General features: G+C 40.3%; 2 protein-coding genes across 2 annotated transcripts; one reads left to right on the top strand and one right to left on the bottom strand.

Annotated features, from left to right (window-relative positions):
- Positions 1 to 2,263: 2,263 nt before the first annotated feature.
- On the top strand, positions 2,264 to 11,132 carry nme9 (NME/NM23 family member 9; the record flags this gene model as incomplete). The annotated part of the gene is made up of 16 exons (XM_080498179.1): positions 2,264 to 2,296; positions 2,422 to 2,479; positions 2,732 to 2,835; positions 2,940 to 3,011; positions 3,442 to 3,558; positions 4,567 to 4,651; positions 4,846 to 4,928; positions 5,031 to 5,123; positions 5,760 to 5,914; positions 6,243 to 6,439; positions 6,608 to 6,752; positions 6,826 to 6,933; positions 7,199 to 7,350; positions 7,455 to 7,599; positions 9,572 to 9,834; positions 11,068 to 11,132. 16 exons carry the CDS (start codon positions 2,264 to 2,266, stop codon positions 11,130 to 11,132), a joined length of 1,875 nt encoding a protein of 624 aa, XP_080354305.1.
- Positions 11,133 to 13,015: 1,883 nt separating this feature from the next.
- smarcal1 (SWI/SNF related, matrix associated, actin dependent regulator of chromatin, subfamily a-like 1) lies at positions 13,016 to 25,690 on the bottom strand. Its single transcript, XM_080498682.1, has 17 exons — positions 25,043 to 25,690; positions 24,618 to 24,939; positions 23,978 to 24,028; positions 23,602 to 23,862; positions 23,460 to 23,510; positions 23,184 to 23,367; positions 22,811 to 22,961; positions 20,919 to 21,080; positions 20,751 to 20,816; positions 20,070 to 20,210; positions 17,643 to 17,861; positions 16,956 to 17,026; positions 16,645 to 16,747; positions 14,998 to 15,180; positions 14,036 to 14,136; positions 13,736 to 13,832; positions 13,016 to 13,252 (listed from the first exon to the last, which is right to left on the bottom strand). Exons 1-17 carry the CDS (start codon positions 25,394 to 25,396, stop codon positions 13,052 to 13,054), a joined length of 2,718 nt encoding a protein of 905 aa, XP_080354808.1. The 5' UTR covers positions 25,397 to 25,690; the 3' UTR covers positions 13,016 to 13,051.
- Positions 25,691 to 26,822: the final 1,132 nt, after the last annotated feature.

Raw genomic sequence — 26,822 nt, 5'->3', positions numbered from 1 at the left:
TCAAGGATTTTTGTTATGCATGCCATAAATAAAATAACAGCACCGACAGGAACAAGAATGACAACTAGAGGGCAATGTTTCAAAAGCTGAATCTTATTAAAATAATTGCAGGGTGTACTTTAGAAAAACAGGCACAGATATAGCTTTGCCTGAAGAATCACTTGGGTATTATTGAACTACTGCCAAGTTCAAGGTATTACAGGTTGATGGGACCCTCTTCAGTATTTGTTATTTATCACTCCTTTTCCTTGTAGTGACTCATGTGGGGATTTTTTTTCAGCCTGTTACTCAAATGGTACAAAATGTAAAATCAGGTTTATTTCATAAGCTACATGACAGCAGCTGGACATTGCAAAGTGCAGCTTTCATGAAAACACCTAAATCTGTCTCAATAATAAATCGTGTTAAACCTCCATCGTATGTGATAATCGTTGATTGATCCACTCATTTTATGAAAGGTTCCTTTTTTCACCAAACACCAGGAACATACTGTATGTCTCATATTTAAGTACCGCTCTACTATGTATAATCTGCACTGTTCACCATTTTTGAAAAGTATTTGGAGACAGCAGGGTACACACACACACACACACACACACACACACACACACACACACACACACACACACACACACACACACACACACACACACACACACACACACACACACATTTTTGCTTCAGGGCCATGAGCCTCTCTGTGTCACAAGAGATTTTTTAAGGTTGGGAAGAAAGTAATTGTTTTTCCACAAGCTGTATTTGCTGGGTCAGGGTCATCTAAGTCCTCCACACACCAACATTTGAATGATTTTTCCTTGTTTCTCGTGAGAAATTCTGCATTTGTGTTTGAAGTGAGTGACTCCAAAATATTTGAACCCCCTTGTTTTTAAGCTGATTTGGCCACATATGAATAACAAGATGACAAATAAAAGGTCCAAGTGCTGTGGTCCTTTTGTTTTATTTTTCTGAAATACATATACTAGTGGCCTCTGTGGTTAAGAAGAAAATTAAACCAGCTATACTTAGCTTAATTGATCAATTATGTTCTTTTCACTTTAGTGTTTACAAGCACAGTCTGATCACATCACACACATTTGTTGTTCCTTTCAATAACAATAAACACAAGACATATGCAAAACACAAAGGTCAAAATTGTCCCGCTGTGAAAACTTTAAAGATAAATAAATAAAGACACTTAGCATTGTTGTGTAAATCGTCTGTATCTGTTTTGCAAACACTTGCGGTTGCTGGGCATGGAATACATCACAATTAACAAGATTGAAATGCAGCATACATCCTGGACAGGTCAACAGTTTATTACATAACCAACAAAGAGTGACAGATCACACACAGACATTCAACCTATGTAGAATTTAGACTTTCTAACAACCTGCAAGCATTTATTATGTGAGGAAACTGCAGCCCCCTGTGTATAGTACACAGGATTGAACACCTGCTTAATGTGCTACAATAAATACATCCCCTCATTCCGGCTGTTATTTAGTGCCTGAGACATTTATTGACTTAGTTACTACCACTTTAGCTAAATTGCCAACTTCATGGCTGCAATGCCAAAAAATTAAATGCACTTCAAAGACTCAAAGGGGCATTTTTTTATTGTTGTTGTTTGAAATGTTTTAAGTATATGCCACAAATACCTTTCTTCATCATCCTGTTTCACGCATATTCAGTATTCAACAAAATGTGATATGAAGGTGAGATATCTTGATTTCTCTGCATCATTTCCACAAATCAGTTAAGTTACAAAGTTACTTGAAATACTCACAACCAAACAATTTTAAAAGTAAAGCCTAGCTACTTTGAAAAGATAACTTCAGCTCATAGGTTGTTTAGTGTAAACAAGTCATCATCTATTTTTTTGAACAACATAATTAAACAAAAGAATTTGCTTGTGTTAATATTTATGTTATGCCATTTAAAAATTAATGTAGTTTGTATCATTTCAAAAGCCCTCTGTTTACATAAAAAAAAAAAAGAATCAAAAACGGTTTCGTTTTTTAAAAACTTGTAATTAAATGCAATCCAAGCAATATGACAGTTGTTGTACCTGAATACATATGTTAAACAGATTTCCTTTTCTGATCTGACGTCGCCTCTGTTTACTTTTGCACACTTTACTTCCGGGGAACATGAGAAGGCCGGAAGAGAGCGTTTCCTAGCAACCAGGAGGACAAACAAACTCGTAGACGCAATAGGAGCTCAACAATTTAGCATTACCGTAGTCTTGACTTGAACTCGTCAAATGGCAGGCAAGAAAAAAGAGGCAAGCCTACAGGTTGGACATAAACTGTGATTTTGACAACCCCCCATATTTTCCCTCTGTGTTTCCTTTTTGTTGTTGTTGTTGTTGTTGTTGTTTTTTTTTGTATCCACTCTCAAGAGTCTACTTTTCTTGTCCAGGCATCTGTGACAAACCAAGAACAGTGGGAAGAGATGCTCGCAACCAAAGGTTTAACAGGTAAAACGTGACAACTAATTAATCCCATTAAATGTGAGCAGCTGGTGTAAAAACATGAAGCTCAGCATCAGTGCTGATGTACAAATACACCTTTTGAAAACTCTCTATGAATGATCTGTCATCGTCATACTTATTTATTGTATTCTGCTGCCCCACTGTGTTCAGTGGGATAACTGCACATTGAATGATCACGCTAATCTACCATCATTCTCACATCCTTACACTCTCTGCATTCCCTCTCTTTCCTGGTAGTTGTGGATGTGTACCAGCAGTGGTGTGGTCCCTGCAGAGCTGTGGTCAGTCTTTTACGGAAGATAAAGAACGAACTGAGTGATGATTTACTTCATTTCGCAACTGTAAGGCCTATAAAAGTTCATTTACAGTAAGACACGAGGGAAACCAAAAGTGGAGCAGATATTTTGAAGCGTGTGTGTGTGTGTGTGTGTGTGTGTGTGTTCAGGCTGAGGCAGACAGCATCGATGCCTTGGAGGGGTATCGAGGGAAATGTGAACCCACCTTCCTCTTCTATGGGGTGAGTGTGTGAGATACGGTGTGTATGAATGGTTGAACAGAAAAGGTGTGTATATCGCAGGTTCATGTGAGCCATTGAGTTTTGGAGTTCACTTTTTCTTTAAATTGCTTACTATTTATGTGCTTACACTGTATGTGCAGATAATGAAGCAATGGCACTTATTTGTGACTCGTGCTTAATTTTGTTGTATGAATCCACATGCACATTCAATTGTCGATTAGCATGTCAATTAAAACATCCCAACAATTGTTGGCTTGTGTGAAAACTGTCTATGACATTGATTAAAATCTATTTTAAAATTCCTAAACATTTCCCTTTTAACTCACTGTAAAGTAGCAGTACAAATATTGTCTACAGCCTATTTACTGGGCTATCAGTTAATATGGTTTTATGAAAATCAGAATAACTGGTCTGTGATTTGAATGAACAGGGTGGAGAGCTGGTGGCTGTGTTGCGAGGGGCTAATGCTCCTATGCTTCAGAGAATGATTGTGGAGGAGTTGGCTAAAGAAAAGGTGGTCCTGGAGCAAGGAGGTGAACGCAAAGCGGTGAGAAGTGAAGAGACGTATTTAAGTTAATGCAGTTAAATAAATTATTATTATTATTATTATTCATTTTTTAAAGGGATCATCAATCATCTGATTGTCTCCTAAACTATGTGCTCCAGTTATTAATGGTTTAAAGTGCTGTTGTAGGACAGGATCTCACTTTGTGAATATTTCTATGTGTTTTTTGTTGTGAAATGTGCTATAATGTTAAATTATATGATGATTGAATTGGTCAAATAGTATTGTCCTTGCTGTTTTGCACCATTAAAGCTGATCAGGATCCTCTTGAATGATTTATTAACTGCAATGAAATAAACTAAAGGGACATGCCCAAAATAATATGAATGTTGACAGTGCAAAGTGAAGAGATCACATGCAGTCTATGTGCAAAAAGAATCAATTCATCCAACAATAGAAAGTCGATCACTTGCTCATTAAAGGATAAAGGTTTGTTTTAATTTAGAAGTCTCAATAGCAAAGACAAACATAATTGGAAGCAGTAATTCTTAGCACTTTGTGATTAAAAAAGACAAAATATGCAATAAAAATATCTAAGGCAACAGTACTCTGAACATCACAATTAAATAATGATTGTTATTTCATTATCTGTTTTTCTCTCTGTAATATAGTAAAATGTCTCTTGTGTGAAATAAGTTTTTACCTATAAACCAACTTGTTTATCAAAATAAAACTATTCAGAAGCTATTTGACAAGTAGTTGGTTAGGATCTGGTTTTTCAAACAAAACAAGAAAACAAAAAGTGTCTCTTTTGTGTCTTAATATCATTGGTATTGCATTGTTGCTCATAAGCAGTTTGCCGGAGCCACTTTGAGTCATCAAGAGATTCATCCTTTAGTTTATGTGAAAACCTATTTACAAATGAAGAATAATCAAATATTTGAACTAAAATAAAACACCCAGTATTCACAGCTGGAATTCATTAATAAAACTCTCTGTGTGATGATATTCATGTACGTGTTTGTTGTTGTTGTTTGTTTCATATTTCAGGTTAAAGACGATGGTCTTGTAAATGATGAGAACAAAGAAGAGGAGGAGCTGCCTCAGCAGCTGGAGAATATAGAAAGCATAATTGGTACTATGGGAAACAATATATCACAGTATACAGTGTTTTCAGGTTTTATAGGTATTGGCATTATCGCTTGCACTGTCATTACTGTGATAAGTGTTGTTTACTGGTGATGCTGTTTCCCTTTCAGCCTTTTTTTTCCTTTTTTTTTTTTTACCAGCACTGCTGATCATCACTCAAGCTCCTTTCTTCTCTTGCAGTTCCTGCCAGTAAATCCTACACAGTCGCCATCATAAAACCAGATGCCGTCGCTCACGGCAAGGCAAATGAGATCATTATGAAGGTACAGAGAAAAGTGCCACTGCTTACATTCTGAGAAGACAAGATTGTCTCAAGCCTTCCTGCTGACATTAATTCATTATGCTGGCATTACTCCCTTGGCTAGATTCAAGATGCTGGGTTTGAGATCTTGGCTCATGAGGAACGCACACTGACTGAGGTTGAGGCTCGACATTTTTACAGTCACAAAGCAGCACAGGTACGGTGTCTTGACTTAAATAAGCAAACGTATATGAAAAGCCACATATGGATATTCGGCACTACATATCCCGAAGCATTTGATGTGTAGGGTAACCAATTGCACACAGTGACATGCTGATCAAACAAAGGAAAAGTGATGATGAGGGTGCACAGCTTGTTATTGAGGCACTTAATATTCTTAGTCAATGTCTGGGAGAGCAGGCAGTCACGACGAATGCAGGAATCATTTCAGTCACCCTACACATCCATCTGCATTCCTGCATGAGGCTCAAAATAGATTTGCAGAGTAAGCAGCTTTTTTTTTTCTTTCTATTTTTTTTTTCCCAGTGACCTGTTTGTGATGAGATAACTGAAATAGACATATGTTTGTAAGAAAGGTGACCAGGTAAATGACTTAAGTGGAATTAATAGGCAAAATACATATTATTGTGTATCAATTGTAGTTTTTTATTTCATATTTTCTCTGTTACCCATTTAAAAAAAAATGTCTTTTGTTGATTTGCTTTACTTAATAAACTGGAGTACTTTGCAAAGTGAAAACCCCCCAGACCGTTTTCAAATTTTATGTTTAATTAAAAAAAATGTTCTCTGTCTGCTTGTGTCTCTGGATTCGTTTGGGATCTTGTTTTTGGAGACCTGCTTTGAGGACTTGGTGCAATTTATGTCCAGTGGTCCCTCCCATATTCTGGTACTCTCACAAGCGGAGGATTCAGCGAGTGTTGTTCCAGCATGGTGCGAGTTCATTGGTCCCGCAGACATAGAGGAAGCCAGAAGAGAAAACCCAGAAAGGTTTGTTACCAGGAAATATGCAAATGCATTTGGAAACACACACGCACAAAAAAAGATAAACAGCTTTAAAAACTCTGATTATATTTATGGAAAATCATCATGTCTTTGGAAGCAAACATATTTGTTTGTAGCTTTGGCATTTATTGCTGCCCTGTTGATCTCAATGGTGTGAAATAATCTGAGTGCAAAATCTGAAAAAGTGAGTGAACAGCACATTCGCACCCGCTCCATCAGACACACCCAAGCATTCTGCTTCCCTCTGGTTGAGCGCAAGCCGAGCAACCATCTGGTCTCAAGCTTCTCCTGTCTCCCCCCTGGCTTCCTGCAGCTTGCGGGCACAATACGGCACAGAGACACTGTTCAACGCAGTGCACGGTAGCGAGAACAGCGACCAGGCCAGCAGGGAGCTCGCCTTCTTTTTCCCTAACTTTAGGATGGCCTCAGAACGGGAGCAGAATGGGGAGGAAGGGCATGTGGAGAGGACACTGGCTCTCATCCGGCCTGACGCTGCCAGAGAGAACAGAGGTGGGGCTCATGCCAAATGCAACAACACAAACACACGCGTGTATGATACGCACGCGGTGACGGTTTATATTAAGGTAGTGGAACTACTCTCACCTACTGTTTGATGGTAGAGGTGAAGATTTTTTTTTTTTTTGCATCCTAACCTTTTAAAAATGTCTGATCCCATAGAAGAGATTTTGGAGCAGATCAACAAATCCGGCTTCACAATAGCCCTGCAAAGAGATGTGATGTTGACAAAGGAGCAGGTGAAACAGTTTTACTTCCAACATGTTGATGAGGATTACTTCCCTGCACTGCTCCAAACCATGACCAGGTAACGATGGCAGGTCAAATCACCATGTCAGTGCGCTCCTGGACAAGTTTGTTCAACGTGTGTGTACTTACAGAGGGCCCGTACTCGCCCTGGCTCTCGCCAGAGACGAGGCTGTACATCACTGGAAGAATATGGTTGGTCCTGCTGACGTCAATCAGGCTAAAGAGGAGAGCCCAGAATGGTGAGCGATGTGCACTTCTCTTCATTATCTTTTTGAAAAAAAGAACAAAGAAGTCAGAGTTATATGATTACCAGTCAAAACAATAGAACACTCATCAGGAGGCCATTTTGCAATTGAAATATTACTTGAAGTTGATTAGCTGTAATGAAGTTACATGACAATGGCTCAATTATTAAAAAAAAACATCAAATACTTGCCATATGATATGGATGGTACTTTTGAGTCAGATCATATTTCAACGCTGTGTTGTTGTGTATTCTCATAGTCTGAGGGCACAGTTTGCAGTGGAGGACGAACCCGTCAACCAGCTTCATGGCAGTGCAAACCATGAAGAGGCAGAACGAGAGATCAACTTCTTCTTCCCGAAACAACGGACACTGGCAGTGATCAAACCTGACGCAATGGAGGACCACAGAGGTCTTTACTTTAAATGAACAAATAAATGTTGAATAGTGTTTTTGTTTGTTAAACCCTACGATGTCTCAAAAGTCTTATAACATTGCTCGCGTTCACTCTCACAGAGATGATTATGGAGGAGATTCGTGGAGGAGGTTTCTCAGTGACACAGCTGAAGGACACGGTGCTGTCCAGGGAAATCGCTGAAGAGTTTTACAAAGAGCACAGGGAGAAGCCTTTCTTCAGCCAGCTGGTGGAATTCATGTGTCGGTAAGTCTTTCTGTGCACGGGCACAGCCACGGCAGCGGGGCAGAGTGAGTACAGCAGACTTGCCCCAAGTCCTGCTGCCTTTGCAAGTTTTAACAGCACTTTAAACTGTACTCCTTGCAGCTTCGGCTCAAGGCCGCCTCAGGCGAAGGGTGAGAAAGTCCATCTCAATTTCATTCTTTGTTCCACCGTACATCTACTTTTTACAGCCATCTTCCGCTCCGATTGGCCCCTTTCACGTGGTTGTTACACAACCGCCTCAGCACAGTGACGAGACTGCTGGGTACAACTGAGCACTTCATCCTGAGCACTTCACCCTCAAAATCTTCTGTGTCTGCAGCCCAGTATCGCCTCCAGTTTTGCCTTAGTTTTAGTCTGATCAACTGTGAATGGTTTATAAATTTGTCCTCATGACTTTGCCTCCTGGAAAGTAATTACCTTCCAACAAGGTTCAAGTATTCTGCCGTCCTCTTTGTCTCTGAGCAGTTTCTTTGAAAACAATTGAGTATTTCTTTTTATAGTTAATTCCACTTGATGGTTTTATAACAGTAGAATAGCATGGGTTGCTCTAATGTACAGAAAACCTCGTGAATCTACAGAAACTTTGCTGCTTTGTGCTTGAAAGATTCTGAATCTTTTATTTGCCTCATCCAGATTACACCTCAGTGTTCGCAGATGAAAGATATTGATCTCCACAAGTCAGCATTTATCAAAAAACAAACAAACAAACAAACAGAAAAAACCCCGTTGTTTGAGAAATGTCAAAATCAATCAAAAACACACAAAAAAAACAAAAGAAGCAAAACAAAGCTCCCAACAAAAACCCAACAACCCCAATAACAAAACAGTAGAAGTATCAGAAAAAAACAGGTTCAGTGGTGTCCTGGGTAGATAATTCCCTCTGTGCTGATTTTCACATACATTCATCCGTACCTACGGAGCGCCAGCGGCATCATTACTGCACTCATTGTCCTGAAGAACTTAAGAGAACAAACCACTAAACAATCCAATAAATAGCCCAAAACACAGCAGTCCTCCAACATCCCAGACAATTTATATAGTTGTTATGTGAATGTTTATCTTTTAAAAGGATGAATGATGAAGCTTGTCTGCAAAGGCCACCTCTTGCATTCACCACTTTTGTTGTCAGTTTCACTTCATTTACACCCATGTTTTCAAATCGGCTGTGAATGCAACTTTACTTGAGGTCGCTAGGCCGGTCAGTGCTGCAGCCGTCATCGATGTAACCACCCCAGAGACGCTTGTGCTGATATAAAGGCACATTCTTCCAACGTGTACAAAGAACCAACCATATATCTGATCTGCTACCTTTGTAAACATTCCTGTAACATGCCCGCAGACTCCAATTTACACAAACATTTATGAAGAAACTGGTTATTACAGTGTCAGTGGTTATAACAGGTTAATTTAATTTTCTTACAGGAGGTGGTAAAGACAAAAACAGCGCTAAATCGGTTGTAGTTCACAATGAAAGTTACTTTATGAGAATGTCGAGATAAATTATAATAGAAAATGAAATGAACATCGAAATTCCACGAGAGACATTTAAAAATGTCAAACTCTATGAAGTATAGGACTGTGTTATTGTTCCTCAACTTACATCCATAAAAAACTAATTTCAACATGGACATCTAGACATCTTTTTATTTGGCCGTACCAAATAATAATAGGTGAAAGGCTGGTTTTTGCAGTAATGTTGCTCCATTGTGACTTTTAACAGCAGGTGTTTTTCTCTGAGTTATTTCAGGCTGAAGCACTCCTTTGTTGATGACAAGTGACAATTTTTGTAACCCAAACTTCACAACAAATAGAGCAGGTGCATCATTCTTTCCCTGCATGTTTCGAAGGTTCGGAATGTCTTTGCAGGAAAAAAAGACTCAAAGAGTCATCAATCATCATATAATGAGTTCTACAGTCGTAGAAATCAAATAAAGCCCTGTTTATTCAAATTCAGGGGCCCCTGCATGATGCTTGTCCTGACCAAAGAGAATGCAGTGGAGGAGTGGAGGGCCATGATGGGCCCCGCAGACCCTGACAGAGCTAAAGAAACTTCCCCGCTGTCTCTGAGGGCTCGCTTCGCTACAGACATCCTCCAGAACTCCGTTCACGGCTCGTCCAATGTGCAGCATGCAGAAGAGAAAATCCGTTTCATTTTTGGTGATATCAGCACAGACACAGAGCTCAGCAGTGACGGCGAGGCTGACAAAACCAGTCCAGGTAATCATGCGACGTGTGCGACTGTCATTTCCATCTGCCACACCATCTGGTTTCATATAAGCAATTTCGTATTGAGGTTTGCTGATTATTCCTGTTAGAAACTGATTATTTCTGCCCCTTTTTTATATCTGAAAAAAAAAAAAAAACGAGCACTGACAACTTGAACTGCAAATAAAAATCAATTTGTTTCAGTGAAAGAGCAAGACAATTTGGAAGATGAAAACACAGGAATGACAACATCTTCCACGGAAGAGATTTCCAGCAACAATCACCAACACGACAGTATGTACAAAATGTCTGAACAAGCCTGTGCTCAGTTGAATTGTACACTAAGACAAACATAAAAATTGTAACTCGCGACATCCTAAAGAGCCGTTCTCAAGTCATTTAGTGTGTCGTGTATCTGAGTCTGATAAATACATCAGAAAGTTTCCTGACATTGTTACTGCAGGGCGTTATAAAGTTTAAGGAGGTAAATATATGCATAAATAGACCATTAACCCAATCTTTTACCAGCCTTGTTTCTTTCTGGTTAGTATCACGCTCCAGGTTATTGCTGATGCCTTCGACGCTGCAGCTACTTAAGAAAACCTTTTGCCATAAACCTAAAAGTGATTTAGTCTTGAAAGAAAAAAGGTATGAATTGTTCTGGACTCAGGAATTTTTATTTAGACAGGAGACCGTTTCAGAAAGAGGTTGTGCTTGTGCCGTATCTTGCAGAAGCTCCAATCTTAACTGGGACACAGCAATTACTGCGTTATGTCCTGTGAACTGGGACTAGGTAGCAAAGTAGACACTTCCTTTTGTAATGACAATTCAGATCGCTTCCATGAAGCAGAGGAGACAGCTCCCTTGATTCAGAGAAAACCATTCCCACTTATCTTCATAATGCCACGGACAGCAGCTGGAACTGGGATGTAAATTGCTCCTGCAGTCGCTGCCGGGAGAGAAAGAAGTAAATCTTAATGGTATCAAACCAGCTGTAGCTCAAAGATGCAGAATGGAGCTGAAATGTTGTGCACCTTCGAGGGATCTCATTTTGTTCACATAGAAATTGGCCCAGGAAGTAAAAATGGGCATCTGGACACATCCCATCGTTAATAAACTTCAACAATGCAATGTTAAAATATTATTGTATTGATTTCTACCATTTCACATTAATGATACTGAGCTGTTGGTTATGAGCAGTGACATTTGGAAGAGTTCATGTTATTATTTGTCTTCATTATGCAGATGACCCCACCGATTCCAGCTCCAACAGTCCACAGGCAGGAGGAAGTGGCGATCCAGAGCATTGAACTGACATCAGCACTCTGATGAGGCTAACAGAACAATTGTCAATCTATTAATCGTGAATTAAACAAGACGAATACTTTAAGACGTTTATCATTCCTGAGCCGCCTTCAAAAGACACCCTCATGAAGTGCTTAAGCTTTTTGTGATACTACATCATTGAACTCTACATCATACAAAATACAACATGAATGCAAATACCAATCCTGCAAGATACACCAACATAATATTTTTGCTGAGCTGTAGTAATCCTTTTAGAAAACCTAATTCCACTCACCTGGGAAAGCGAAGAAATGTCCTTCGTTCACGCTCAAGGCTACACATCAATACTATAAACAACAAAACCTTGGTCATATTTTTTACTGGATTTGGATGATTATTTATCTGTTTTTAACCTTTTATAGAGCATTCATTGAAATGCCACATTCAATACTTTGAAGTCAGTGTAGAACAGCCTGGTGTGCCATTACCGCATGATAAGATATGATGCAAAGCATTTTACTGATCCAGATCACGCACCGTGAACAGGGAATAATAGGTAAAGAAAATGGATGGATAGAACATACAACAGCAGCAATAATCTCAATGCTCAGTATGATAATCCAATCGGGAGTTACATACAATTGTCATCAATATAAAATTGATAGTTTTAAAAGAAACAGGAAGAAATGCACAAGTTGCCAAATACAGCCACTTGCTTGTTAAAGTTATAATACATTTCTCAGCTGAATTTTTTTTTTTTGTGGAAATTATTTATATGAGGAAGTAATGTGAATGATTCAATTTCTTTGTCTTTCAATCATGTAAATTTGTTCCTCAGTCATCAATCATTCAAGGCAGCATAACAATCTTTATCTATTGCTCTAATTAAATGAATCAGAAATCCAACCAGGTGTTAAAGACAACCTTCTTTCTGCTGAGAAATTTTGTTAAAGTTTCTTTCTCTTATTTTAGGACCAAAAGGGAAATCGTTCATCTATTAATCATCTGTAACCTTGAAGCTGGACTAAAGTAATCAGCATTTATCAGCTTGGGGAAAAGTCTGAATATCCTGTTTACACTCATTTGTCATAAATTCTGCACCCCGGTCTCTGATCTTGCACTGCAGTGGTTCCCAATCTGGGGTCCAGGACCCCCACGAGGAACAAAGATCACAGAGGTGTGAGGCCTGTACTGAAGTTGTTAGATATGCACATGTCAAAGGATAAAGAAATAACAATTTGTGGAAATCCAGAAAGCCTATTCAGATGAGCTCATGTGTCTTTGTCTTACCTGATAGTAAAGATGTCACATAACCCTCTTCGAGAATGACTAATGCTAATGATTGCATTTTCACGGCATGGCACCGATAGCGTACCTCACATAACCTGATCCGACGTGACACTGGCCTCTCAAAGTCTTCTGTGAGCATCGGGATTATTGGTTGCCTTCGTCTTCACTGTGGGTCACCAGGGCAACGTGCAGACAAGCAGCTATACTGACAGGGTGAAAGGTCTCCGTATTTCTTAGTGATGAGACACTGTTGCCCGAGTCTGAGTGAAGAGCATCTGTAAGGAAGTACGTGATGCTTTTCCCTCATCCAGTGATGCTCTTTGGATAGGAAGAATAATGAGCCCCAGGTTGATGGCTGCAGAAGGGGTCAAAGTTGGGATTGAAAGCAACGCTTTCATTTCACGCGAAGCTTCCAGCTCTCCTTGTTTGATCAAGTTAGTTAATAAACAATTGTGAATGAGGCATCAACCAACCACCCCATAGCAATCAGCCCGTTTCACGTTAAAAAAGATGGTAAACAAGCTGTAAAGTTAGATATTTATTTATTTTCTCTTATTTAGTAAAAGCAAAAACATAAACACAGCTTATCAGACTATCATCAATAAAACTTTGCGAACTCATGATAGGCAGAAATGTCAGAAGAAGCACTTGGTTATCTGCTGAAATAATCTTTGATGCTCTTTTTATTCGGGCTTTGTACAGCCATATTGGTGCCATGGCGCTGACCACGAGTGTCTTCAGGTGGAGAATCCTCCCAGTCGTCGGCGGCCTCCATTAAGATTGCTTCATCGATATCAACGTCGGCACTGAAAGAGCTCTGGAACATCTCCATGATATTCCTTTGGTTCGAGGCCTGAATACATACAAATAATGATCGAAATTTTAGGCTAGAACGTTGATGTCATTGTCGTGGTTAGCACTCTTGCCTCATATCAACAATGCTGTGTGTCTGAACCAGGCCTCTCTGTGAGGAGTTTCCATGTTCTCCCTCTGCAATACTCTAACACCAGCATTCCAATTACTACAACTAGTAATTCCTCTCAAATCAAGTGCATACAAATATGTGTTACACTATTTTATTTTTTTTAATTGTTGGCACATTTCTACATTTTGTCTGCAGGCAGTTCTGGAGCAGACCAGCTCCTCCGACCAGTATGAGTGTGTAAAAACAAATAGTACTTCTAAAAAAAATGTTTTAATGCAATAAATTCTGTGAGGATTGTAGTTCAGCATAGCAAACTAACACCCCAATTCAAATGGAGGAATAATTTTCATTCTATACACGATACATCGGTACTTTCATTTGTTGAAAACGGCATTATTGTGGTCAGTTTACCTTGGAGTGGAAACTGGCATTCACGGCATTATCGGAGAGGTTTGACTCAGACAGGCCCACTTGCTCCAGGACGTTCATTTTTAACTGGATCATTGGCCTGTAACGGTTCACAAATATATCATTACAACGGCTAAATTCCTTGTTTGTCACAATATGCATATTCCGTCGGCCTGCACTCACACGCTGTTGACTACAAATTTGCTAAAGAAAGTATGAAATTGATGAAGATGGGAGGAAATAGCCTGAAACGCCATAACAATCCCCACGGTCGTACATTACTTCCACCTAATTGAGACATACCACAGGTGATCATCAGCAGTTCCCTTGGCAACCAGGTAGTGAATGTTCACATTGCTGGTTTGTCCAATGCGGTGAACTCTGTCCTCCGCCTGAATGAGAACCTGCAGAGAGAATAATCGTTTTCTTTAAAGCAGTGTGGAGAGGGGGGTAAAAAAAAAAGAAAAGAAAAAAAGAGCATTAGCAGTTTCACTTTATTACAAAAATATTTCCTGCCTTCATTCAGCTGCAGTGACTCATAAAAGGTCGAAGACTGCTCGAGAGAAATATCAATAAAATGGAAAGTCATTATTCAAGCGTATAATTCAGCTGCTGAAAGCTGAATTTAAAGTACTATCAAGTTTCCTCCTAGAACTGAAGCTGTGGGAATCCTCATAGATTTCACTCATGGAGGACAGCTTGTGACTTGGTTCACATTGAATCCTATGCATTCTCTGGATTTGTCAGTTTTGACAGCCATGGCAGTTTTAAAACTAACAACTCTTAACCTGGAGACCACGTGAACATAAAAATCGATTGAAAACGAGAGTTTTTTAGGCGACGTCTCCATTAAAATTGTGGTAGAAATTCCCATAAAACATTCTCTATGTCGCATCTTGAAGCAAAGACAGCCCGACCACGTTCCCAAACACCTCAAACATCATCAGCATTTCATTTTTTGGACGATGAAGAATAAAAGTTTACTTGTCTCACACTGAAGTCTTGAAGAGTTTAGAAATAAATATCAGACTCCACAGTGGCAGCTTTACTCATATTTTTCATTTGAAGTCAATTTATAACTCAAGTAGAAATTGATTGCCTGGATTTTTTTTTTTTTTTTCAAATTGAAAACCACTACAGACCACTTTGAGCCTTGACAGTAGAGATGTGGTGCTCAAGCCAAATTGAAATACAGACAGTGAATTCAGATGGCGGGGATCAAAATATGGTCCAAGATGGTGCAGTCAGAGCTTCCTTTTACCCACCCCGGGATTCCAGAAAAGCTCGGCAAAGACCACCAGGTCCGCGGCGTGGAGGGTGAGACCCATGTTGGCCGCTGTGATCGACAGCACGGCCACACAAGTCCCAGCCGAGTACTGAAACTTCTCACACAGCTGCTGTCGCTCTGCAGATGGAGTGGCTCCATCGATACGGATGAAATTCACGTTCTGTTGGGGAAAAATAAAGAGCAAATGTATTAATAATAATAAGCAAACTCACACTCTTGTGTTGAGGGAGTTAAATACACACACTGTGTAATCACTATGGCCAATATGGCTGAAAACTATTATATTGATTCCATTCATCTTCCACATCGCCTGGTGATCACGAGGAGAAGATTCCAGCTGACTGTTTGATCTGGTCACCAGGTCATCGTCACGGCAGTGCAAACACAAAGAGACAGAAAAAAAATCACACGCAGTCACGCCTACCACTACGGGCAATTTAGAGTCACCAAATAGCCTGCATTGTATCTTTTTGGACTTGGGTGTAGAATGTCATCGTCAAAACAAACTTTAAACATGGATTCGTTTTCTTTAAGGCCACATGAGGGTGTCGTCGTTGGCACTCTCTCTTTAAAGCGAGACTGGCGTTGGTCTGAGTTCGAGCTCGGCCTTTCTGTGGAAAGTTTGAATGTTCTCTCTGTGCTTGGGTGCATTATGTTGCGTTTCTTCTCACAATTCAACAACGTGCATGAGATTCAGTGGTGATTCGAACGTGTGGAAATACGTTTGTGACTGCCCTTTGCACGTATTCAGCTCGGATCAGCTCCAAATGTATGGATGGATATTCTCAAAGCAGCTCCATCGATTGTATTTTCTGAGCAGTATTTTTTCCCCTGCGCTCTACAGCGAGTTGTAAATGTTTAATTACTCACCTTTTTTTTTTTTTTTTGCACACTCAAGCAAAAAACCTGATGCTCATTGGCTTCTCTCTCATTCAAACACACAGGGCCTTGAGCTTCGAAAAACAACCACAACCGATGCTTAAAACTGTCCTTGTGTCCCAGCTACCCAACATAAACTGTCCTTGAACGCCTCTCAGACGGTGCAGTTTTGCAAGTTCTCCTTAAAAACAAGCCGTTTATGGTAAATAACATGAATGCAGTGGAGAGTATTGGATGTTTTTACTCGTAACTAGACGCTGCAAAAAAGTATTGATTTAATTCACATTCAGCTAACTTTGTGCATAATGTAGCATCTTGCCATGCTTTAGAATCATATGTTGTCAAATCTGCAGAGTTTAGTTTTTTTTGTTTAATTAAATTAAGAAATGTGAAATATAGGTTCTGCTACACAACTAATTAGAAAAATCTTGACTGACAACCAACTAAAGCAACACACCCATTAATCAATGGGTGTGTTGGATCAAATCGTAGTAGTAGTAGCAGTAGTAGTAGTAGTAGTAGTAGCAGTAGTAGTAGTAGTAGTAGTGAGCTCAGATGTGACCAGACCAGCCCACACGTGTTCCCTGCAGCTCCTGACGCAGCTGTCCTCACTGACTTTAACACCCACAGAAGATCCCTTTAGGGTTCCTGGTTGTTAAAGTCAAAACGCTTTTCTCTAACGCCCCACTGACAATCATTTCCATAAACAGTCCTTTGTGCTGAGTCACATCAGTACGTCTCTTACCTTCTTCCCCAGCTCGCCGGTGATGTGATCCAACACTAGCTTGTGATGAGCAAACACGAGGAACTTCTCCCTCCCACACTCCAGCATGTCAGTGATGTACTCCCTGACAGAGACAGAAGAAACTACTGTGAAGCCCAACCGTTTCTCAGGAAGACATTTTCTGCTTTAATGGGAAGTCTTTAGGTTATCCTGAATGCGGGGCAATCACAAAGCCTCAACAAAAGATTAAGTTTCTTTTCATTATTTAATCTCAGTGCTCATCCAATCTCAACCCATTAGACGTCCACGACCATTAGACGGCCTGTACTTACATAATGGCTTGCAGCTTGGCATCGGCTGTGTGGTTGTAGAAAACAAGGAGGGCTTCCTTCTCTTCCATCTTCTGAAATAGATATAGGGAACAGCGCATGATAACAACTGACAGGAGACTCTGTTTGATGATTTGATAAGACTGCCATTACTCAGAGGAGCAGCAGTGTGATTACAGACAATCAAGCTCAGCAACTCACTCCCATCGGGTACATACACCCTCTTGAAATGAGATGGAGTAGTCTGGCTCTTTAAAAGTGTGCGTGTAATAATCCATATTATAATATATGAGGCCTGACATCCTTTTTGATATAAAGTTAACTTTGCTCATTTGTATGTGTAATCCCAATGTTTGACTCAAAGCAGCCTATAATTTTAATTTGTGTACTTATTTAAATAACTAATAGTATATGTTCATCACTGCTGGTCTGCCTTTGAGATAAATTTAAAAAAAGGTTAGAGTATTGATCATTTCTAACATCTGTACTCTCCAGCCAGTTGTAAAGCAGTGACATCATCTCTCTTTTTTGCACCATCATAATCTTAATTTTAGCAGTTGGCTGTTTTTACCCATTGATTTTGTAGACGGGAATAAGAACATGTGTCATCTCTAATATTTGCAGTTCAATATTGACTTTCATTCAAGTGAACTGGAACACACAAGTGTGTAAATAACGCGTATGCCTTACATTACGATGTCCCTGGGAAAGCTGCTTGGCTGCGGCCGAGAGTGCAGCCTTTGTGCGAGAACTGACGCCGTCTACGGTGATTGTGACCACCTTGCGCTGTTTAGCCGGAAGCTGCGAGAGGACGTCGGACTTGAGACGGCGTAACATCAGACACTCCTCCAACAACAGCTTCAACTCGGCCAGATTGGAGGAGCCAGAGTAGTCCCAGCCCCAGGTCATCTGTGAATGAGAGGATCAGCAGAGGGCAATTAATAAAACACGAGGGCGGAATGGAATTTAATGGGTAGACCATTAAAGTCGGACATTTCCTATTTAGAAAGAGTATAAATATTAAGGTGCTTTTTTTTTTTTATCATATGCCATTATTTTCTTTAATTATAGCCAAACTCTGGCTGAAGAGAATCCTCTCACAAAAGTTGAACATTTCACAAGAGCAATCGTGACCAAATTCTCGATAAATTAGACCTTTTAATCACGTTGTTCCCATTTAATCCCAGTTAAATTAACTTTAGGCCATACAGAGTTGAGTGGTTGGCTCCAACTTATTCAAATCAAGAGCGTCCCCAATTTGGGTCCAGGTTGGGTTTGAGGTTAAATGATGACTCTCAAGTGAATATAAATGCGAGTGTGTGGCTGTTCGTCTCTCTGCGTTTAACCAGGCTTTCACAGAGTCACATTGGAATCAGCTCCAGAACCTCTACAACCCTAAAATGGATAAGTGTTGAAAGTTTAACTTCAAGTTAAATTAAGTTTGCTGGAGAGGTGTTGAGTGAGTTAACGCTTCAGTTCTCAACTCCATTGCTTTAATATGGCCCCACACTTTGATAAGTTTGCTCCTGAACCCAGTGGCAACAAATGTGGAGAATAAACCCGCTGCAATGAGCAACTGACTTCCAGACCACGAAATCTTGATCTCCTCTGCGTGTTGCCAGATTGAGGAAACCCCAAGAAGGCTATGAGAAGAGCAGCGGCAACAGAGGTATCAATGCAAAGGGTGGAAAGGAAAAGACAACCCTCACCTACTGGCTGACAAATGTAAAATTGCTGCAGCACAAAGTGGATCATTTGAAAGAATGGAATTGCTCTGCTTGACATGCCAGTTATGTTTGTGGCTTTCTAGCCGATTTTGCGGCAGCTTCTTCCCCCACACCATCAGAAATACAAACTCCCTCAGAAACCCCCTTCCTCCTCACAGAGAAAACTGCCTTTTTTTTTTCTTAACAAGTGAAAAGATGTGCTTTGTTTACTGAAGTTTTTTGTTTACACTGGGAAATGGCTGCGGGAAGACTGCTGCACCAGCTGCTTTTCTTATAAATACTTTTGTTTTTCTCTTCGGTTTGTTCAACTTTCTTTCGAAACGTGTTTTTCTGCATATATTTTCACATCAATCCTCAATAACACAAACCTTGAAACGTGTTGTGATCACTTCACCATTGTATTCATTTCAGGCAGTGAGGAAGAAATTGAGCACAAGGACATGAGCAAGTTTTACAAATGCAATATTATGACTAGATGAGAAGGGGTCAGAGGAGCCCTTGAGGAGCGATCCTGGTCTGCAGTGGTCAGGATCACTCAGGAACGGTCAAAGAAACCAGCAGCTGCGAACAGGAGGCAGGATCTTGAGTGGACGAGGTTCATTGATGCATATGGTCCCCTGGAGGCCTCATATCACAATTTGCGGGAGTTCTGCTGCTAAGGTCTCTGTGCCAAATACCACAGCACACCTGAGTGGAGTGCATGCATCGATAAGTCCTGGCAGTTTTGGCAGCGAAACGGGGCCGGCTCAAAATCCGGCAGGAGGCCATAATATTATGACTGATCAGTGTGGTATTATTTACTCAATCAACAAAACGTGTCTTCATATTTATCACTGTATTAACCACGTCACTCGGTAAATGTATTTGCTGGTTTCAAAGGTGTTGAGGAGAGGAGACTGGTTTGTATCATTACTTCCATCACATATTGTTTTTACAAGAATGATGAGCCCAGATGCTAGAAAGTGTTGTTCATCTCTTCACGCACAATCCATTTATGAACCATTTAAAATAGACTCACTTGACTTGCAATATAGATTTCACAATTGCCATTGAAAAATAATTAAAGCATTGCTTTTGTTTGTGAAGAAAAAAAATAATCTCTTCATGGAGAAGTAATTGGGAATGAAGCAATAGAAGTTGACAAAATGGATTTAGCTGTCATCTTAAAAGTAAACATTGTGGAACGGTGTAGACTACACTAATTATAATTTTCTTCTTCTATTGTGTTCTCATCAGCAAGTGTACACACTGCCTCTGAAAAGCGTCAAACTATATAATCTAAATAGAGCACATAATCTCCTCGTATTAGCCGTGGCGCCCTGGAATCACAGTCAATTATCACGACACAGCGTTAAGCATCGCAGTTACATTTTCTTTTGGCTTAACAAACCTGTTTCGCATCGCAATAACGCGTCCCAAACTCATGGAAGCGAGGGAAGAGCGTCGGTCTGACTGCCAGAATCTGAGTGTAGAGCTCCGAGGGTCTGGACATGGCAGGGGTCCCAGACAGAAGGATCACTCTCTTCGCTGCCTGAGGATGGAAAAACAACTTGGATCAATGAGCGCAGCCAACAGGGCAAGAAATTAAATTCTCACTGTGAGCCACATGTTGGAAGTCTTTATGGGTATGTGCTCGCTGTCAGTGCTCATATGTTCGACATAAACGAGTTCTCTCTCTGCACAAAGACGGGGAAATCTCATCGGTACCTGTAGGGATGATTTAAAAAGATTATTTAAATTTACGCCGAGTTCCTTCACTGTAATTTGTATTTCACTCATCAGTAATACTGTTCAGTTTAATTACATGAATATTCAGGTATCACGAGTTCAGTGTATGACTTGGCAACAGTGTTTCATCGATTTTTGTGTTTTGTTTCATCACATCTATAAGATGTTAACATAAGAATAGGTTGAATCTTCATATTTCCAGTCTTGGTGGCATTTGTTTCGATTTGCAGAAGTTACACTTACACTTTTTACAACTTTGTTGATACGTACTGAGAAAGAAATCCCGGAAACCCTAACAGCCCTGTGCATGAACAAAATAAAGAATGAAAATAAAACCATGCACCTTCAGCAGAGGCAATGCAGCTTTACAACGCGCAGTCTTCATATTCTTCAAGAAGTGAGATTCGTCCTGCAGAGAATCACCATCAACTTATCATTTCAATCAGTTTCAACAAGCACGTTTCCAAAATCCTACGACGTACAAAAGAAACATATTGGAATAAGAGCTGACCATGATGAGAACATTGAAGGGGTTTCCCTGCTGCTGTTTATCCATCCTGCTCAGCAGGTCGTAGCTGACGATGCTGATCAGTCCAGACCTCAGGTTGTCTTTAGCCTTCACCACCACGTTGATGCTGTCCGGACTCAGGGAGGGGAGCCAGCGCCTGAAAGCCTACAATCAGAGCTCATGTTCCATGAAGACTTCTACAAAACACAGCAGGGCGACGGTGCTGTTTTTAATTTACATTCGGCTACGACTCAGAATATGCAGATGTCAGAAATTAATGGCCACTTTGCTGCTACTTATCACTTTCTAATTGATACTAAGCACTGCAACGCAGTTCACATTTAAAAACAATAACATGTAGAAATATGTAGCCCTGCTGTTTCTGCCCACTCGTCAGCTGTATTTAATAGTCCGCAGTTTAAATTCCCTTTGCTCATATGCTTTGCTGTAAATGTCTACTAAAACAGTGTGAATCAGAGCCGAGCCACATAAAGCCCTATCCCGCAACCGAACTTTGACTGAACCATCGTCTGCGACTTCGGCTCCCGATTAAAGGACTGAGTTTGATCTCAGAGAACTATTTTTAGAACAGGCTTTTCTTATCATGTCAAAAGACAAAGGGCCAAGCAAAGTCTGGAAATGCGGCTGGAAGTTAAATAAAGAGTCGATGCAACGCAAGGTGAGACGTAGAAACAGACCCGGGGATGAACTCGCAGTGCTGAAAGTGTCAGAAAGAAACTCAATCAGGCTTTTATACGACGGTACAGAAGGACGGTGCGAGCTGCAGACAACGGATCGAAAACCAAACCTTCATCAACCCAAGTGTTTCTTACAATATTCTTACAATATTCTAATGAGTTAGTTTGACCGATCATTTGCATTTATACCAATTAGCCATAACATTATGACCGCTGACAAGTGAAGTGAACGTTACTGGTAATCTCTTTACCATTGGCGCCTGACGGTCGTTGGAATCAAGCGTCAGTGAATTATCATGATATAGTAAATATGATAAATATTCTGGAGAAGTAGTTACATTTCTTGCCTCAGAGGGAAAAATGGTCCAGATTAGAGCTTGAGTTGATCATAAGAGCCTTTCTATGTTGAGTTTGCATGTTCTCCTTGTAAATGCACAGGTGTACTCCAGGTAGAACAGTTTCCTCGGACAGTGTTTTATGGCAAAATGTGTGTCTTTCTGTGCTGAATATCCATCGATGGATGGATAGTACAACAAATGAAGAAACATGAGCCAATTATGGAAGTATAATTACATTTTTAAAATATATTATAAATCAAATATTAGTCATTGTTGGATTGCTGGCTGGGAAAAAAAGTAATATGATAAACTGTAAATTATATTTTACAATTGAGTTCATATATAAATAATCAATTATAAAAACTTATATTGTTGGTGTTGTTGACACCTTTTCTTTTTCCAAAACATTTATCTTGTCAGAAATAATGTATTCAAATGAGTCAAAGTGAGAATTGAGCAAATCAGCCCAAAAATATACAGCAAACTTTAACTTCCATCTTAACTCACTGCTTCACAAGTTATCAAGTACACCCATGAGGCAAGAAATTGAAACATTAAATTGAGTGCTGCCATCTTTTCTGCTGAAGATAAAGTACTGAAGGGAGCAAGCAGTCCACAGGGAGAGGTTTTAACATTCCTCAAAGGCAGAGAGCTTGAAGCAGAAATCAGCATTATAATATGGAGGGCAGGGCTTTTGTCAAAGGCGATTGTGAGGACATCCCTCAGACCGAGCCTGCTGACTCGAGTCACAACGCCACTATTCAACTGAAACAAGGTGATTTGCCTTCCAAATAATGAGCGAGATGCATTTTCTGAGCACAAATAACAGCTTGCTGAATGTTTTTTCCTTTTTTTTTACCTCAGCCCAGGTGAAGCGCACAGAGGAGGGTGCCACCACTAATAAAGGCCACTCGTTCCTGTAGTAAGCTGCTATACAGATGGCCTGCACCGTCTTCCCCAAGCCCATGTCGTCAGCCAGGAGGAGGCGGCCTTGTTTAGACACTGCAAAGCTACAGACAAGACAGAAAGCAATAATCTTATTATAAAAGCACTGTTTGTTTTTGATCCACACACTTGGCTTTATTATAACAGCGCACAAGTAGGATTTAATAGGTCGCGTATGCTTTAATTCGCTCAAATTGAGTAAACTGCATCTGTAAACTGTCTCCTTTTATTGACTTATGTGCTGCACGTGGCAGAAAGAGTTCTAATAACTGCCCAAAGGCACCTACTTGACTCCCTCCCTCTGGAAGGGCATGAGGCTGCGGGTTAGCGTGGGGTCGATGCTGGAGAGGTCTGCCTCAGGGACGTCTAAAGACCTGGCTTCAGTCCCATCAAACCTGGCAGAGAAAGCCTGGATTACAGCCCTGGGCAGAGGCTCCACCTCCACTGCTGCTATCCCACCAAGGAGCTCCACTGGGTGTGGAACACAGTGTGGTTAAACAGGATGGTAAATGTAACACAAGAAACACGACGATGCGCAAAATAGATGAAGCAAATGCTCTTACTGAGGTTCTTGTAATCCTCGAAGGAAAAACTCCACTTTCTCGTTTTCATGTCTGCAGAAACCAGAAACGAAATAAGACTTATAAGATCACATATGACAATAGCCTCAAGAAAACCAAAACTTTCCTAGGAGGGTAGGTTTACCATAACTCTTTGTTGGCATTTGCTTAAACGCTGCAATGACATCAACGTGGTAACCCATGTCAACCTCGAACTTTGCGTGAGACACCACGGTGCACTGGCCCTGCAAAATGGCTCCAGGTTTCTGCCAGCCGTTGCACAGCTTCAGCAGTGCCGCAACAGCCGCACCGTCACGAGCCCGGCTGGTCGCTGTCGCAACGTCGATAGCCTCCATACCCTCCAGAGGCCTTAAAAACACAGAGGCAATGCCCGCCGCCTCCTCCACTGCAACGCGAGGTCAAAGGGACAAACACAGCTTACCACAGTCTGCAATGTGCTCAAAACGAGCATGGCTATTTCATCCAGCCAATTACTGGAAGTATTTACTTGTTTTCCATACTTAGAGGCCGATAATCGTCCAGGCTAAAGTTCCACATTTTTGTTGCGGGGTCTACGGCAAAAAAAAATAAAAAATAAAAAGAGAGGGGATCAGGCAGTGAGATCAACATGGGACAAAAGCATAAATACACAAACATTTAAATTAGCAATCTTATCTAAAAAACTGAAATGGACTAGTCAATATTAATGGAACGGATTGTTAAATAGCAGTTTGCTTTGTTTTAACCATGCTGTGCTGCATAACACATCCTGTACTTGTCTTAAAAGCTATTCTGGTTATGTGTGGGGATGCACTCATAAAACCCACAGCTTCAGAACACAATGCAGTACATAAACAAAAACCTTTATATAGGAATTTGTTGAGAAATGATAAAGAGGACTTGATTTCTAATGAAGATTGTTCGCTTGGTATGATGTGTACAAGCTTGTTGAAAAACTTGTTGGAAGTTTGACATCCTGTGAGTGTTGAGTTCAAAGATCAAGTCCATTTTTAATGTACGATACACTGCAAGTATCATCATTCTGCTTGTGTAAGTAGTACAATAACAATAATACAATAATTCAAATTTTAAATTATACATGGTTATCAAGTGAGCCAGTAATGTTATAAAACAGTACTCATTTCATTTGCTACAACTTACCATAGCTCTTTGAGGGGATGGATTTGAATACAGCAATAAGTTCCGCATGGTAGCTCACTTCTACTCTAAATCGGCCCTCTGTGTGAAGCACACACTTCCCTCGCGCAGAGATGGCAGGCTTCTTTGCAGGTGCAGCATGTAGAGTCGCAGAGTTTGGGGGAAGTCGTGCCACAGGACTTTGGGCAGGTGTACTTGTTTGCTTATAGAAGGAAGCGACTGCTCCTCTACCGCTGATGGAGACGGCGTTTGGCTTGGATTCAGCCGCCTTGATGCTGACGCCTCCACCAACAGACAAGCCAGAGGTGTCCAGATGCTTATTTGCCTGTACAAGAGGGTCAATGGCTTGTATTCACAAAGATACGTGGCACAAAACATTACAGATACACCTTCCCCCCCCAAGATTTACATTTAGCCATTGGTCTCACCTGTCTTGCAGAAGCAGAGTTGTTGAAGCCGCTCTGGTTGAATCCATTGGCAGTGACACAAACCTGCAGCTGACTGGGCTGATCAGTGTGTCCACTCTGTGGGGTTTTCTTGAAAGGTGGAGCAAAACGTTTTGGTGGTTGATGCGATGTTTCCCTGTGGCGAATGGAGGCAGCAGGATGAGTGGAAGAGCTCTGTGTGGGACGCTGGGTTTGCACTGCAGAGTTGCTGGTGCCTGCTGAGGTCTGTTTGTTGGTGCTGCTGCTCTGTCCAAGTCTCTGGGCTCTTCTCTCTAAAGCTCTCCGTCTGTTCTCCTCAATCTTTTGCTTCTGCTCTGCAGTCAGCTGATTGGACATATTTCGCGAAGTTCAGATGACTAACAACTCGATCTGAGCTGGAAAGCACATGTATTGTACTTTAAACTTCAAGGAGCATGTGGTCCTATCAAAGAGTTGAGCCTGTTCGGCCGATTCACTGAGCTGCACTGCTGCTAGCGGGAGCAGCTAACGAGGCTAATCTGCTCGACATTCAAACTTTGCGACAGAAAACAAAAAAGAAAACCCCGCTACAAACTGAGCGACGACTCGTCCAGATCGGAAAGGAAACCTCAGACGTGTGGGCTGAAGACTCCAGTTTGAGTGACAAAAGCTGTACATGTATCGTTACTTGAACAACTTTCCGAACAAACTGTCGCGCAGGAAGTGACGTTGGTAAACAAGTTGTCACGTGTAGGAGGCAGTTGCCAGGGTGATGTGGGAAGACGGAATAAATAAACGAATAAGTTTGACTGTAAAACAAGAGACATGGGATGAGTTTATAAAAATATGCAAATCACAACAGCCACATGAGAGTTGTTTTCTTTTTTAATTTGTCCCAGAAGGTATTATTAAAATTGGTTTTACAGTATAATGCGATTGTAGTCATTTTCACTAGTAATTGTTTTTGTGAAAATATAGACATTTCCATCACATATACTCTGCGCCACAACAAAGAAAAACTTTAAAGTTTACATTTAAAAGTTAAAATAACACTATTTTGCCAGTCCACACCTAAACTAAAAAGAGTTTGACACCTTGTCTTAGAACAAACTGCGTTTTGTAACAAATCGTTAGGAATATTTTGTGCTCAATGCTGAGTAAAAAATCTAAGAGATGTCACCAGAAATAATAATTTTATACAATATAGTTATTTTTAGATTTATTACATAATGAGTTGTATTTGTTTTGATCAAAACAACCGACAACAAGAAGACAAATACACATCCAGTAGAAGTAACTCTTCTGATAAATGACATAAAATGTTGCATCACCCATGTAAGTCACTCTGCTAAAATAAATAACGTTTGTAAAATCAATATCATTTATTAATTTTCTATGCATAAGGAAATCTACAGGAAATGTTTTTGTTTTAATGGAGTTAGCTTACAAATTACAATGTTACAATGTTATATTTCTTCTTATAATTAGGATAAGATATATAAATTGTGAGAAAGAATATTTCTCATGAAAACAGCAAATGCCACCATATTAAGTGACTTCATGTCAACTTGATTTAATTAGTTTGGTTTATTGCTTGATTGTTTATTTTGTTTAACTGAAAAACAAGTGAATAAATAACAAAATTTAAAAAATGAAAATGCTCCATGTGGATATTCGGAATTTTGCATCAGTAACTGTTTAAAGTCGTCAAGGACAAATAGTCCTTATGTTGTTGCTTCTGATACTTACACATACATGCAATCACAGTGACAAGACTTAAAATGAATACATTGGACAGCTCATG

This window comes from Blennius ocellaris (assembly GCF_963422515.1).
Source record: "Blennius ocellaris genome assembly, chromosome: 6".
In the NCBI taxonomy this organism is placed as follows: domain Eukaryota; kingdom Metazoa; phylum Chordata; class Actinopteri; order Blenniiformes; family Blenniidae; genus Blennius; species Blennius ocellaris.
Note: the sequence above shows the minus strand (reverse complement) of the source record. Positions and strands in the feature narration are given on the sequence as shown.

Coding starts and splice junctions, on each gene's coding strand:
- smarcal1 (XM_080498682.1), bottom strand. CDS start 25,396: ATGTCCAATCAGCTGACTGCAGAGCAGAAGCAAAAGATTGAGGAGAAC. Junction 17,027..17,642: donor TTTCCCAGGGACATCGTAAT/GTAAGGCATACG, acceptor TATCTATTTCAG/AAGATGGAAGAGAAGGAAGC. Junction 15,181..16,644: donor CCGGCGAGCTGGGGAAGAAG/GTAAGAGACGTA, acceptor TTTCCCCAACAG/AACGTGAATTTCATCCGTAT.